Source organism: Chinchilla lanigera, unplaced genomic scaffold (assembly GCF_000276665.1).
Source record: "Chinchilla lanigera isolate Chin_1 unplaced genomic scaffold, ChiLan1.0 scaffold00068, whole genome shotgun sequence".
In the NCBI taxonomy this organism is placed as follows: domain Eukaryota; kingdom Metazoa; phylum Chordata; class Mammalia; order Rodentia; family Chinchillidae; genus Chinchilla; species Chinchilla lanigera.
Window position 1 is genome coordinate 2,869,965 of NW_004955469.1, and position 16,229 is coordinate 2,886,193.

General features: G+C 35.9%; 1 protein-coding gene across 10 annotated transcripts in view; it reads right to left on the minus strand.

Moving 5' to 3' along the window:
• The window catches only part of Pum2 (pumilio RNA-binding family member 2), a 76,087-nt gene that overhangs the window by 59,140 nt on the left and 718 nt on the right, over nt 1–16,229 (minus strand). For 8 of the 10 annotated variants that reach the window (XM_005400350.2, XM_005400346.2, XM_005400344.2 and 5 more), the window contains exon 2: nt 501–569. The exons of 1 other annotated variant lie outside the window; for it this stretch is intronic. In XM_005400350.2, the coding sequence (XP_005400407.1) occupies nt 501–551 (51 nt within the window). In that variant the 5' untranslated portion in view covers nt 552–569. Of the gene's footprint in view, nt 1–500; nt 576–16,229 lie in introns of those variants that run through there. One more of the 10 variants, XM_013522628.1, reaches the window with a different exon arrangement.

Here is a 16,229-nt window from a genome sequence, read left to right on the forward strand (position 1 = left end):
GGGAGAAATCAGATGAGGAAGTAATTAATTCTACTCCAACAGCATTGACACACTAGATAAGTCTCTTCAGTAATGTCTCACAGGGGATTAAAAGTTTATTAAGCAAACAGCTTTGGATGAACAAGAGAGTTTAGGGGAGGAAAAATACTGAACAATCGTGTGTAGCTAAAGCAAACAAGCATACATACATAAAATGACAGAACGAAGATAAAAGTGTTCTCTTCTAAGCAAAGCTATGTATGGCTCATTACCAAAATATAAAACATTATCTAACCAAGTCAATCAAGTCACCTAGACACAAATAATCACATGAAAAATCACTTCTTACTATAGGTTGAAAAAAGCAGGTGAAAATCATAACTATACAATTTATAATCTGATGTTGATAAATAACAGTTTGGAGGACATAACCACTGTTTCCAAGATTTATGGTTTAGAAACTAACTCTCAATGGCTCAAAAAATGTGAGGTGTAAGTTCTTAGTATTGGTAAATATTTACCTCTCCCATTCCCCGAGATTCTAATGCAAGAGCTTGAAAATCATGATTCATTTCATCCACAGATCAAACCTGTTGAATAAAAACAAAAATTAGACTATTTCTACATCATATATATTGCTGCTAATACTAGTATTAGCATAACCTGAGATGGGCAAGAACAGATTTCTCTATATGGACAGATTTTCCCAGATAGAGTACATCAATCCACATTAAAATTTGTAGAAAAACATAGGTTCAGTGGTTTCTTAATTGCTATGTGTGACAAAAGAAAACTACAAGGTCTTGAGCAAGAGATGGAAGTAACAGAAAATGGCAAGCTCAAGCACTATCTTTTTGTTTCCTATTATAAAATTATTTTGTATCTCTTCATTCCTTTGATTAAGAGTCTTCCAAATTTCCCATTATCTGTAGACGTTGTAACAATGATAAATCTCACAGTTTATATAGTGATAAGGCCAACTACCTGGACGGTTGAGGCAGGAGGACTGCCAAGTTCAAGCATAGTGTGGGCAACTTAGCCAGACCCTGTCTAAAAATAAAACATTTGAGAAGGGCTGGGAGTATAGCACAGTGGTAGAATGCCCCTGGGCTCAATCTCCACTACCATCAAAAACAAAACAAAAAACACTGAATAAAATGGTGACCCAGTTCTACTTAAAAGCAACATACAAATTAATACTTTCAGAGCAACTGCAGTATTCAGAGTGAGATTTCCTCAAGACTAATTCTTTTTCCTTCTCTTCAAACTAAAGCTAACATACTTATCTTTCCATTCCTATGAGCTTAAACTCCTTTTTATCTCTTATGTGACAATGTATAAAGCCAGTGGCCCTCTGCCTTTGGCAGTTTAGAAGAACAGTTTAAAATGTGAGGAGAGGGAGGAACATTAAAGATGGAAGCTACTACAAATTTACAGCTTAAAATTCAATTGGGAAAATACTAGTATTTTCCATACTCAGTTATCTCCCTCTACGCACTCCATAGTATTTCACACAGTAAAGTACCCTTTCTATAGTACTGTTCTGTTCCTACTTTGCCTCTTATAACAATTAATCATTTTACTTGCCTATATCTCTAATGGCTTCTTTAGATTTCAACTTGTCTCCTCACCCCATAATGTTAAGTGTTCTTAGTATTCTGTCTAAGGTACTCTAGCTTTCCGCCTGCGTCAATCACCTCTCCTCTCAGTGCTTTGAAAGGCAGTAGCTATATACTTAGGACTCTCTTCCTCAATTTCCAAAACTCTCTCTTCCTCAAAATTTGTAATTATCTTCCTCCTTCTGTTCTTTGGATGTACAACAGAAAATTTCAATTTCCTTTCTTCCCTACTTTTAATTCTTTCCTTTCTTACACCCAATATTCAGTCATTTTGCAAGTCCTGCTAAGTCACTATGCTAACACTTCACACATTTTCCATCTACCTAGTTGTTGAGACCACCTTCACCTTTTACCTAAAACACTCCAATCCTCTTTTCATCTTCCTATCCCATAATCTAATTATCTAAAATGTAATTAGTCATCTTTCTGAAATGTACTCTGATTATGTCACTCCCATATTTTAATCCTTTCCTAAAGATAAAAGCTCAAACTCCTTCCTGTGGCTTACAAACAGACAGAATTGGATTCACATCATTCTTCTGGCACCTAGTAGTCCAATAACTCTGGGCAAGTAATGAAAAACTGGTTTTCCTCAATTCCCTCATGTGAGGCTAACACCAAGAGCCACACACATGGACTTGCTGTGAACACTGAGTTAGGTAACAAAACACTTAAAATAGTGGCTGATACACAAGCATTCATAAGCCAGTTATTAAAGAGCTTTGCTTTATTCATTTAACAGTGATGAAATCATTAAATGTCTGCAATGAAAATAAACAAACCTCCCCACCTTGTATCTTAATATAAAAATTAATGAATGATACACCTATAAGTAAAGCCTAAAATTACAAAATTTCTCAAACAAAAGTTATGTGACCTCGTGTTCCACAATGGGTTTTGTTTTGTTTTGACAGTACTCAGGAACCTAGGGACTTCACACTGAGCTATCCCCAGTTCTTTTTTTACTCTGAGACAGGATCTAGCAAAGTCAGTAACTTGCCCTGGTTAGGCTGAAACTTCCAATTCTGTTGTCTCAGGCTCCCAAAATGCTGGGATTGCAGACATGCACCACCAGGCCTCTTTCACAGTGAGTTTTTATATCAAAATCAAAAGCAAAGTCCAGGTTGTGGCAGGAGGATCAAAAGTTCAAGGCTAACCTAAGTAAGCAACTTAGTGAGACTCAGTCTTAAAAATCAGGGAAGGAACCTGTAGCTCAGAGGTAGAGAGCTTGGTCTAGTACATGCAAAGCCCTAACACTGCAAAAATGAGTCCCTAAAAGAAAAACTGATAAATTAGACTTTATCAAAATTAGAAACATGCCCTACAAAAGATGCAGTTAAGAAGTTGAAAACAAAAGCTAGGAGAAAAGTACTTGCAAGTCACATATCTAATAAAGGACTAATACCAGAATGTACAAAGAAATGTAAAAAAAGAGAACACTCTAAAAAATGGGCAAAAGACCAGAGAGGATACTCCATCAAAGTAGACATAAGCAGAGCAAAATAAAATTACTTCTTTCTCTTATTCATTAACAGTTCTCACAAGGCACACATTTCATTCATCCTTCCATTAATTCAGTAAACCTTTACTGCGTACTTTCAATGTCAAAGAGCTTGTAGAGACAAAGAAGAATTCAAATATGATTACTGTTTCCAAGGGCTTACATGGTTCTCGTATGTTTTCTGGTAATGCAGAAGTAGCGCACATCAGACCAAATCCTTGCGCTAATTACAAATTCTGGAGTATAAAAACTATCTTAAGGCAATGGAAAATAACTAAAAAACAGAAAGCAGAGGACAATCTTAACAAAGTAAATTTCTTTTAAATAGATTTTTTGCCTGAGGATAGCTCTGGGTGTAGAGGTATGCCCCAAAATTCCTACAGAGAAGTGACTAAACCAAAAAACAAATGGATAGTTTGGGGCAACCAAAGCTACTAGAAAGCAAGGAAAGAAATCTTAGAAGGGATATTACAAAATTCTACACTGTTGAAAGTACAGCAGGTGAAACAGAATGATTTTTCCTTTACCCTTACATTGGTGTCAGAAGTTTACTAGCACATTCTGGGCTAACAGAAATACATTTGCAAAGAGAAAAGATGAAAGGATAGGGTATGAGAACTTCTGATTTCTGAGTGATCAAGAATCTACATACTATGGAGCAGCCGCTATTCTGTACTCAGTTACTAAAGGTAAAAGTTCCCAATGGAATTCAGAGATGGTCAAACTCTCAAAGAGTTGGCTCACTAGATGCTTAAGGAAAAGCACACTTTAAACAAAAACAAAACACAACAGTAAAGATTTCTTCGTTAGTCACATGAAATAGCTAAAATGAAATTAAAACAGAGTGCTAGGTCAGATCTATACATTAAACCAAGCTTAGGTACTCACCCACTCACCTCAAAATTGTCCCTGAAGGGAACACTTATGCTGGGATACAGAAAACACGTATAGGGGAAATAGCTCAGTGGCATAAGCACCTGCTTGGTAAGCGTAAAGTCCTGAATTCGATTCCCGGTACCAAAAAAAACACCTATAAGTAAGAGTGACTACCAAGAAGATAGTCGATGTGGGGAAAGATATGTTTTAGGTTTGGGTCCCCTGCTCTTGTATGCAAGCCATTACAAAACAAAGTCATACTATAAGACATTCATTCTCTTTGATTTATTTTGAGAAAAAATACTATATAAAGAAGACCTACACACTAACACAACCTCAATTTTTGCTGCTTTTACTGAGAAGTAATTTAGATGAAAACGAAGATGATTTGCTCTAGACAACTAAGCTATCACAAAAGTAGTTCTAATGATGTCAAATACATGTAAAATATTGAAGATAAATTATGAAATGACCCCTCCAGGATTATCTGAGATTTAAAATGTGTTATTATCCTAAAGACAGAAGACATTATATGCTTTGTGATTTAATTAGTATGATACAGTGCCACCACCTATGAAGAAATCTTGCCTAAAAACAAAAACTTCAATTTGTCTGACGGAAATGTCAGACAGAAAGTCAAAAGATACATTAAGGAAGTTTAGTAACTGCCAAATCCAGAATATGAAAGAAGGGAAAAAAAAATCACTTAGTTTCATTAACATATTTATGACATGAAATTTATTTAAAAGTGCAGTAGAAGACAGACTATTCTATAGAGGCTTAAATGTCAAATGAACTGATTCTTGTAAAACAACTAAAAATATTTTGAAAAAAATCAGGGAAATCCAATTAGAGAATAAATTTTGCATGACACTAACTAATTTTATTAGTAATGATACTAGCAAGAGGACTGTATTTCTTAAGTCCTCAGTAACATATACACAATGTGAACAAAACTTTTTCTTTTTTTAAAAAACAAAACATTCACAGAGTGTAGCCTGTAAAAGAGATTACTTTCCTAAAGGTTAACTGGCTCAGGCCCCAGTTGTTGTATAAACTTAATTTTGCTTACTACTTCTTAAATCATACTTATGATGAATATTTGTAAAGTCTTCCTAAAACCTGACTTCTAAATAATAAACTTTTTTAGACTAACTTTCAAAGACAACTTTCCCCAAACAATAAAGACAGAACTTACTACGCACTATACTTTATGGCAGTGATCACACTAGACACACTATTATCTAATTCTTATTACAATCCAACAAACTAAACCGGGAGTGGCGGCAGCGCACACTTATAACCCCGGCACTCTGGGAAGCTGAGGCAGTTTAAACTCAGTGTGTAGGCAACTCAGTGACTTGGTGAGACTGTCTCAAAATCAAATAAAAATAAAAAAGAACTGTGGATACAGCTCAGTGTGAAGGCCCCAGATTCAATTCCCAGTACCACAGAAGGGCAGTGGGCAGGGGGGATCCAGCAGAGTATTGTACTCTTACATCACAAGAAAATTGTGGCCATTTCCCTATCTCCATACCAAAGCTACTTAAATGGCAGAGGGTTCAATACTGTAAAGGCCCCACAAGCCTCATGCTTTTTTCCCCACACCAATAAGCATAAACCACCCCTTAGCTAATAATTATGTGACTAAAATCTTTTTCCCCTACCTTCCTTAAGCTTACACTATTCTGACCACTTGGGACTATTCTGACCACTTGGACCATTTATCTGTTCATGTGCAAATTCTTCAGTTTGGCCTAAATGCTAGTACTTTCTCCATAAAACCTATCAAAATCTTTCTCTTAAATTTCCATGCTGTTTAATTGGTATTGTTCAATATTAGTAACACAGCTTTATCCATCAGACTTTAAAACTTTTTGAAATAACAATTAGAGCAGGAAAAATTTAACACAATTTCATCAACTGTTCTGGTTATGCCAATGTTACACAACATGTTGCTAGCTATGAAGGAGAGAGTCAAAAGGAAGGATATTAAGACTACTATCAGAAGAAGGAAAGAAAAATCATAAAACATTTCAGAGTATTAAATGAAATGACAAAATAAAAACCAATCTATGTGTCAAACTATGTTATTATCAGTTTAGTAAAAATGGGACACACAGGGGATATGCCTATAATCCCAGCACTCTGGGAAGCCTGCATAGGACCAGAAGTTCAAGCCCAGCCATGGGAATTTGGTCACTTGGCAGGACCTTGTCTCAAAATAAAAAATAAAGAGGCCGAAGATATAACTCAATGTGAGGACACTGGATTCAATCGCTAGTACAATACCAAAAAACCCAAATAGGACACAAACACATTCATATAGGCATACATGAAAAATAATCTGTGATACATAGCCATGAACAACAGTCACATCCAGAAACAGTTTCTTACTTTGTATCTTCTAATATTTTAACCTTAGAGTATCTTCCACACATTACTTTTGTTTTTTAAAACATTAAAATATACATATGTTAAATACTAAATATGTACAGACGTGATAGTTGTAGTACCTTTAAAAAATTAATAGCCTCATGTGCTAGTTAATATGCCACACTGTAAGCACTAAAAATATGTGGAGTCTTATCGCAAGTGAATATACATGTGTATTACAGTATGTAAGCAAGACTGAATTTTTCCTAAATACATTTATACCCAGACTATGTATAATTATTTGTGAAGAAATGACAAAAAAACATCTTTTCAATAAACTAAGCATCACTTAAAACCTTATTTTATTTTGTAAGTTTTTAACAGTTTTTTAAAAGCATATTTTATTTTACTATTATTTTTTATTGTAAAGGTTTTTATTTGTTTATTCATTTATTTATGTTTGCACTGTTGGGGAACTGAACCCAGGACCTCGTATGTGCTGGGGGAGCTCTCTGCCATGGAGCTGCAGTCCCAGCCCTCTAACAGTTTCTTGAAGCAATATAAAAGGATTTAGATTTATTCTGAATAACTACTATAGGAAATATCTCTACACATACTTTCCTGACACTTTGAATTTTAATAGTTAGTAGATCTAAAATTCTTTCATCACCAATTTAAAGGAATACACCTAGATTAACTCTTTTTTCTATTTTAAAGAGAAAAAAAATCCTAACAAAACAACAATGAATACAAAAACACAAAAATGATATATAACCTCAAAACAAAATGATACATGTAGCTTAATTTCTTTTTAAATTCCTCAAACTAATGAAGCCACAGAATCAAACAAACTGTATATTTAAACTCATATATCTGATAATATGGCATGATAAATGTATTTGCACATTTTTGGATTTCAAAATATTTTGGACTGTTCTTTGCTTTGTAGTATATTCTTCGATGACAGGTCAGACAAAAGGAGTTTTTAAAAATTCTGTTATTTCTCCTATCACCCAAGAGTACCACTGATCAAAATTCAAAAAATATCAATGGGGGCCAAAATACTGTTTCACTCCCAAAGCCATATATGTAAGACAGGATTAAACTGCTAAAAAAGCTGTCTATCTCTTTGTGTCTAGGTTTCACCATATGGGGTAAAAGACACCACAGTAAGATTTAGGAAGGATTAAAGTTACACCTTTCCTGGACTGGGGATATAGCTCAGTGGCACAGTGCCTGCCTGGCAAGTGCAAGGCCCTGAGTTTGATTTCTAGTACCCAACCCCCTCCAAAAAACAACAACAACAAAACCCCAAAAACAGTTATACCTTCCTCAATATATAGTGAGGATCTGTTCCAAAGTCCAAATGCAATATCCTAGAAGCATATCCTAGAAGCATGTTCCTCAGAGATACAAGAACCCACAATTTAAGATTACTGGTTCTTAGACCCTCACAGTGCATAAGAATCTAGGCAGGAGGCTTTAAAAAACTACAGATGTTCAGATCCCACTACCTAAGGCTGGTCTGAATTAATCTGTCTTGGGGGAAACAATAGATTCTTATTAGACTTTTTGTTTTTTGGTGTTTGTTTGTTTGTTTTGGCAGGGGTGGGGGACTCCAAGTGATGCTTTCCTGTGTAGATAAGGCTATGACTCTTATATATCACCATATGGCTAAGGAATACAGTATCCACAAACACCCTAAAGCAGTGGTGGTGAACCTATGGCACAAGTACTGCAGCGGTCTATTTGTTATCATTGAAAGCTCTAAAAAGGTCTGTCATCACTGCCCTAGAGAATTTTCCAACTAAAAAATTTTGTTAGTAAGACCAAGAAAATAGTTCAAAGTTTGTCTCTTAACTAGCATAATGAACTCAGATCTCTTATACTTTGAGATCACATTTCTCCATTTTGCAAATGGTGCTAACAATGCTTCCCTCAAAGAGTTATTGCAAAGACTGAGGTTAATTAATATATGAAACTGAAATATTAGCACTACCTAGAATTTTTTTCCTACAATATTAATGACCCAAAAGTGAACACTCTTTCATTTAAAAATATAAAATCCTCTAATTGAAGTTTATCTTCTGGGAATTTATGGCAAACAAACAGCACTAACTTAACAAATACTGCAACTGTGTAATAAGTACACTTACTGCAACATTGTTTGTAGTGTTTCAAAAACAGAAACTGAAAGCCCAAACTCCACAACAGAAAAATAGTCTAACAACTAACAAAAAGCTAAACACTAAAAATGATGGTATTAATATATGGACTAATAAAGTAACAGTAACTAGAATTTTTACTAATGAAGTAAAAATAACAAGTTGACAAGTGTATATGATCTGTGTTCAAAAAATGTAATATGCATTACTAACCTGCACTAATCTTGTACTGCCTACTTAACTAAATTTCTACCTACCCCAATGCTGTGTATCTTAGAGGACATGATGCCTATGAACCGGCGCTCCCTCTTCTGGGTGGCCTAGCTGAAACTAAGATCTAATAGGGCTGTCAGAGTGAAGGCCAGATGACCTCTAACTTCATTATAATCCCACCTGCTTGCTAAATGACACATTCCCCAGTGCTGTAAGAGCTGACAACTACCATAACGTCTTAAAATAAGCAAAAAGAGGTAGCTCCCAAATTTCCTGGAAAATTTCCCCTCCTTCCCAGAAAAGAGACAAGTATTCTTTCCCTTTATTAGTCTATTCACCCATCTCCTTTCTTTTACCCTCACCTCCCAACCTCAAATAGATTGAAAAGCTGACTTTCAAGTTGATCTGCCATTTCTATTCCTAGCCGAGAATAAGTTGCCTTTGTCGCCTTACCAGTGCTTAGTGGTTCCATGACTCCATGATGGGGAAAAAAGGACCCCATTTGGGGGACAAAAGCTGGTAACAATATAACTACATATGTTTGTGTACCGTATGAAAAAAATACACTTAATTTTGATAAAAGACAGGCACTGTTGACTATCTCTGTTGTTACTGAAGTTAGCAGAAAAACAAAAATATTTTTAAATGTCCTAAATAAATACAGCTTAAATGCATTATAATTTGAAGGCTTTATCATACAATACAGTACAATATATCTTGTGATTTTGTTTGCTTGTATTAGCACCAGGTTGAATGCCCAACAAATGAAGACCTGTCAAAAGCAGCTTTCTACTATTTTTTAATAGTTGTACATCTTCAGCTAAAATCAACAAAGGATCTGGTGTGGTGGCACACAGCTGTAATCCCAGCACTTGGGAGGCTGAGGCAGGAGGTTTGTTGTGAGTTTGAGGCCAGCCTGGGCTATAAAGTGAGTTCAAGACTAGCCTGAACTACATAGTGAGACCCTGTCTCAAAAAGATGGGGAAAAAAAAAAAAAAAAAAAAAAGAATAAAGGAAAACAACCTCAACTGTGTTAATTAGGTTGTTATCAGGGAAGAAAAGGAAATCACCTGAACTCATGGTCTAACTGTAAAAATCTTTTATGAAGTTGTCTTTCTCTTGGCAGTGCTGGTGATCCAATGTAGGCCATTGTGCCAACTAGGTAAGTCCGCAACAACTAAACTACACCCCGAGCCCTGTTATGCAGTTTTTAAAGGATTTTTTTTTCCCTTGGAAATTTTTTTTTTCTGTCTTTTTGAGACAAAGTCTTGCTGTGTAGTTCAGGCTGGCAGTGAATACCCTATGCAGACCAGGCTGGCCTTAAACATATGGCAATCCTCCTGCCTCAGCCTCCTGAGTGCTAGGATTACAGGTGTGCACAACCACACCTAGCTTCTTTGGAATTTTTTGAAGTATGTTCCTTCTTCTTCAACTCACTGTTTTCTCTAAAATAATGAGTCTCTTGTCCAATAATTTAAGGTAAGTTGCTCCCCAGGACCCACTTGCTCTTTTGTAAGCTCTCTGACGCTGTCTCCTAGTCATTGTCATTAGCATACTAAAGGATCTGTGCTCTACAATTAGAGCTGTTTTTTTTTGGGGGGGGGGGGTACCAGGGAATCGAACTCATGACCTCTGGCTTGCCAGGCAAGCAAGCTACATACATCCCTGGCCATAATTAGAGCTGTTTAACCAGTATCATTTTTTTAGGGTAAATGTAAACACAAAGACAACTTCAGGTATTTCTAGCCATTTCCATAATAAATTTTAAAAGAATATAAGTTATAGAACACATTCCAACTTTCTCATAGAGGCTGAATAGTATATTGGTACTGGTAACTTGTGATTTAAGAGCTTTTAAGTTATGAAGAGTCTCAGAAAACATAAGGCCTGTACACATCTTTGACACAAAAGGAATCTTTTAGGTGATGGGGATGAACTGTGATTTTTTTAAAAAAATTCCCTCACTTATTCAAAGAATAAATCTCCAACTGGTGGTCATTAGTTTCAATTTCTTAAAGATACTGAAGTTTTTAAAAAGGCAAGTCATTCCTTAGAACAGAAAAAAACCAAGCACCTAGACAGCAATGTCCGAAAAGAGAAAACCAAACAAACTTACATTTGTTTCAAGGGTTAAGTTCCAAACTATGTGTTTTTAAAAAGCGTCTGGTAGAAAGATCCTTCAATGTTTTTACTCTATATTCACTTACACAGAAATATTTTAAAGAAATTTACACAATAAAAAAAAATTAAATTTTAAACCAGCATGGTGCATGCATATAATTCTATCATTGTGGGAGGCTGAAGCAGAAGGATTTCAAGCTTGAACTCAGCCTAGGCAATTTAGCAAGAACTGGTCTGAAAATAACAAATAAAAAGGGCTGGGGATGTAGCTCAGTACAAACGTCCTGGGCTCAATCTCCAGTACCTCAAAAAACAAAAACCTACCAACTAAATTTGGGGCAACACAGCAGACACAAGTTTACTTAGTAACACCTAATGACACAAGAGAAAAGAAATAAAAAAAATTATCACTATCCATAAAAAGAAATTATACCAATTCCCTTGAGGCAACCTTATTCCTCAAATTAAGCTCTCAAAGAAATTTCTTACATTGGTGTTAAAGGAACAAAGTTGTATCTTCAACTTGAACATTCCAATAACAGATGCAAGGTTTCATTTTTTCTTTTAGTTAGCCCCTCAAGGAAACTAAGGGAATCATAATTACTTTCATGGTGATTACGTAAGGATACCCTGGCGCTATGGTACAAATCTTTTTAGATATAATCCTGGATATCCAAAGTTTTCAGTCCTGTCCATATTAGAAAAGCCCCTCATTTTGATAGTCTCCAGTCATATCTTTTGCTGACTCTCCTTATACCTGCACTTTTATACTCTGCCATTCTCTCTCATCAGGGTCACTAGATATATTGTAATCCTTCTGCCTAAATGCCATTTCATCCATCTCTTAATTAAATTAATTTCTCTAGATCTTTTAAGAGTCAATGTTACCCCTTGGAAAAAGTTTTTCCTGACCCTCACACTCTACTTCCATTCGTCCACAGTACTTCTATACCACCTCCAAGGCAGTTAGTGAGTTTCTCTAAATCTTATTGTAAATTCCTTAAGATTAAGAACTATGTTCTCATCAACATGTGAGGGTAAAAAAAAAAAACAAAAACAAAAAAAACATGTGAGGGTAGTCTGGGACAAGAGATGCCTGTAGCCTTCAAAGAAATTGTGTGGAAGTCTGTGGTAGTCTAGCTTGATGAAAAGATTCAACCTTGAGCAGACTTAACAAATATATTGACCAGTCTTCAAAAATACTCCATGAGTACTTTCTCACCAAGAATCGTGGTAAAAACTGGCAATTTATCTTCAGCAAGACACTAGAGCAACTCCTATTTTTGCAGGTGTAGGATCCACATAAAAGCACCTATGATGCTCCATTAGATGACAAGCAATCGACTACACTTCAGTGGAAAGATATTGCACAAAAAACCTGTAGGTGAAAACTCAGAGTCATCATTTCTCTCTTAACTTCAAAATTTAACTGTTTATACCGAATTGACATTAAAGACTAAATTTTACCACAGAAAATTTTAATTCACATTTAAAACACTGATAAAGTACTATGGAGATGTCAAGCAGCTCCTATGTATACAGAATATTTTGGTAGGTAACAGTATAATACAATATAATCCCTATTTTTCTCTACCTACAATTTCTTCATTTGATTGCCTAGTAAAGCCCTGTACTTAGGGTCACTCTGCCTCTCCTGCTCATTTACCTTGATGTCTGAATGAATGAAACTAATTTAATCTTAGTTAAAACTCCCTCGCTGAGTCTTTCAGAAATAGTGCCCACAATCAAGGATCACCACCTTTAAGATACAAAACTTGCCAGGCATGCTGTAATGCCAGCACTCTGGAGGCTAAGGCAGGAGGACTGCTGTGAATTTGAGGCCACACCTGAGCTACACAGTGAGTTCATCGTCAGCCTGAACTGCACAGTGAGATCCTGTCTCAAAAAAAGTAACAAAAATCTAAAACTTACTGCTTCTGACAGGTCTACTACTAAAATAGAAATCACAAAGCTTTATCCTCAAACCAAGTCCCCTTTAGTTTTTTTTTTTTCCCCTTCAGGACTAAAAGAAAACGTAAATAATCCTCCTCTGTTCTCCAACTCTACCACCACAGTGTATGTACCTTAGGAGTTAACTACAGGTTCTATTCCCCTAATTAGGCAGTGCTGACCAGATAGATGGGTTTGTAGTGTCATGGGATAGCCAAGTGCACCAGATCCCTTTAGGAAACAAATTTTGCATGTTACTGTGGTCCAACTCTGTATCTTGCTCCAAATAAAGGATGACTTTTTTTCCCTGCTCCATTTGCAGTCAATCAAAATATTCTGACACTTCAAGTCCTTCTTCTCCTTTCAAATGTGGTACTATTTTCCTTTTTTTGTAGTTGGCAGCTACAATGATACACATATACATACATTCTCAGTTCTCTCAAGTCTTTTGCCCCTCTCTACAACAAAATAACAATAAGTGAAAATCAGCCATATGTAACATGAAAATGGATAGGAACACAGTAACTAATTTTGTAGTGGGACATACTAAAACTATTCTTTTGCCAATATGCTTAAATAGTCACTTTAAATTCTGTAAAACACTTTAAAGAATATAAAAAGCTAGCCAAAGGTTAAAAAAAACAAAAACAAAAACCCGCACTAAAAAGGTCAATGAAAGCTGTCTATAGTTTCATTTCATTAAGTGACTCACTGGAAGGTGATACTTGTTAATTAGGCAAATATTAATTTTTCATTCATAAAGTTCAATCTTCTGAGTTACCGGGAAAAAATTACTAAAGAAAAAATATTAACTCTGTCTCTAAACATACTGCTAAAACTGAGAAAAGGCATTTTTCACCCACCTACCTATATAATTCTAGTCTTTCATTCATTAGTAAATCTTGAAAATCTCACTTTTCAACTATGAAAGCAATACATTTTAAGTGAAAGCTTTTATCTATATTGCCAAATACAAAAATCACTATTAAAACAAAAGATTCTAAGTAATAAGTGTTTGAAGAAACTTTTTCTACCACACTAGCATTCAAAACTAAGTGAGCACCGAGGAAATAGCTCAGCAACACAGCGCCTGCCTGGCAAGAGCAAGATCCTGAGTTTGATTCCCAGAGTCAAAAACAAAACAACAACAAAAAAGCCACACAACTAAACGAGCAGTAAGAGTTAAGATTTATGGTAAACCGAAGGTCTTATTATTGGAAGGCATAATTTAGAGCTAGGTTAAGTGTGCTTTCTAATACTACCAAACAAATACAATAGATTTAGTATAATATACTTAACATAAGTATCTTCACCCAGCCCCTCGTAGCACTGGGTAACTACTATCCTCTCTAGAAACAGGCAGTCTATTTCTGGGGGCTCAAGAACAAATTAAGCACTTTATGCAGCGGGTAGACTCTCAGAGAAAGAGGAATGGGGCTCAGTCAAATTTGATCTATTCCCTCTTACAAACTCACCAAATAGAAGAGTGAGGAGTTACAACAGGAGCTACTCAGACTGTTTTTATGCCGTCTTACAAATCGCAAGAAATCTATTTAATGTCACAAACCAAGTATTTCTATCTTAACCACACCTGTTAGCAAAATAGCCACAAGCTATGAATACAAATCAGATAAAATCACGTAAGAAGGGAACACTGAGATACTGTATTTTAAATATCCATAAATTTTAAGAATGTTAGAAACTCCAAAGTCTTCATTAAGGAAGAATACAGAACTCCAGTACATAAGCCAGGAGTCAACCTCCACTTAAAATTATGAAGTTGTCAGTGGCTACGAAAAGGAAGCAGAACAGCTAAGTGGTAAAGCGCTGGCCTAATAAGCACAAGGCCTTAGGTTCCATCCTCAGCATCTGGCTGGGAACGTGGGGAAAAAGGGGTGCTAGATCCCTGAGAAAACTGGCTTTGGATGTCACACCTGCCGAAAATGTCTGTTCATAATTACTTCTGCCAACCTGGATAAGTACATAATCAAAGAGACAAACTATCTTTCAACACCAAAGATTTACACATGAAGATTCAAGACAAACAAAATCTGCCTACTATTTATGATCTGTGTTAAGATTGTATTTTATACAATTGTAGTACCTTTTGGCCTAAAATAACAATCTTGTAAGGTCAATTTAAATCTAATCGAGGCTTCCTTAAAGTTACTTTAAAATATTACTACACACTGAAACACATAAGAATTCTGCAAACAAGAAAAAAGGAAACTATGTATAAAAACTGAAAGTTTAAATTGTTTGAAGATGCTTAAATTTGTTAGTAGCAAATCTACCTGGAAGTAGAAATGGCTAGACTTGTACACAGAACAAGAACACGAAAAAACACGAGAACTTAGTCTAAGAAGCAGGTTTCTGAAATACAATTTTAATTTTCAAATTAGAGGTGCAACTTTTTCTGTGTATAAGAAACTGCTCTATGTAACTCAATTTCGGCAAAAACTGGAATTTTAAAGAATTATTCCGATGCGAAAATGCCCATCAATTTATAACTGCATGACGAAAATCATTTAAAAGCAGACTAAGAAACTTCTTTATCAATTAAAAATATTCGTCCTAGTATTTTTAACAGGATTTCTGGCCATAATTTCTGAAATCATACTTCAATATTCCAGATCACAAAGTGAAGAGTCACCTATTAAACACGAATCTTAAGCCGGGCGTGGCGGCACAGGCCTGTAATCCCAGCACTTGGGAGGCTGAGGCAGGAGGATAGTTGCAAAGTGATCTACTACACAGTGAGCTCAAGACCAGCCTGAACTACATAGGGAGACCCTGTCTCAAAAAAGACAAAACAAAACAAAAAACCCCACCAATTTGAGCAGCAAACAAGCTTTTATGGGTAACTCTATTTATTATATTACTTTGGCATACACTATTCATACAGGTATTACATTTCTCTTAAGCGTTTAAAAGCCCTTTCCCTTAAAAACCTTTACCGAAAAATTCTGCCAGTTTTCTTAAGTAAAAATCTCCAAGTACTGTCATGACATTCCCTTCCCCCAAAGTTTAAATGTGATAGAAAAACTAGTGAGAAATGTGGGTTTCCCTGTGTTCTCAAAGTTAGCACTAAACTTGACATGTGTCTGGGTATGAAACTTTATACAATTTATTGTCCCAAAATTTGACACAATTCAAAAACTACTGCTGAAGATGTTGGTTTTTATTTTACATATTTTTCTGACTACCGAAAATGGGTTCCTCTAACTGTAAAACAGTACTTCGTCCCAGGGACACCCGAACAAGCCGGACCGAGTCACTGCTTCCTTCATACCCACACCAGTCCGCCGCAAGCTTTTCCTGGCACTCGAGGATCCCCACACTTGTGTTCACAAACCCGCCCGCTCCTCTACCCCCTTCCAACTCGCACGTTCCTCCGAGGCCAAGGGCTGGGGCGAGCGGGCTGCTCGG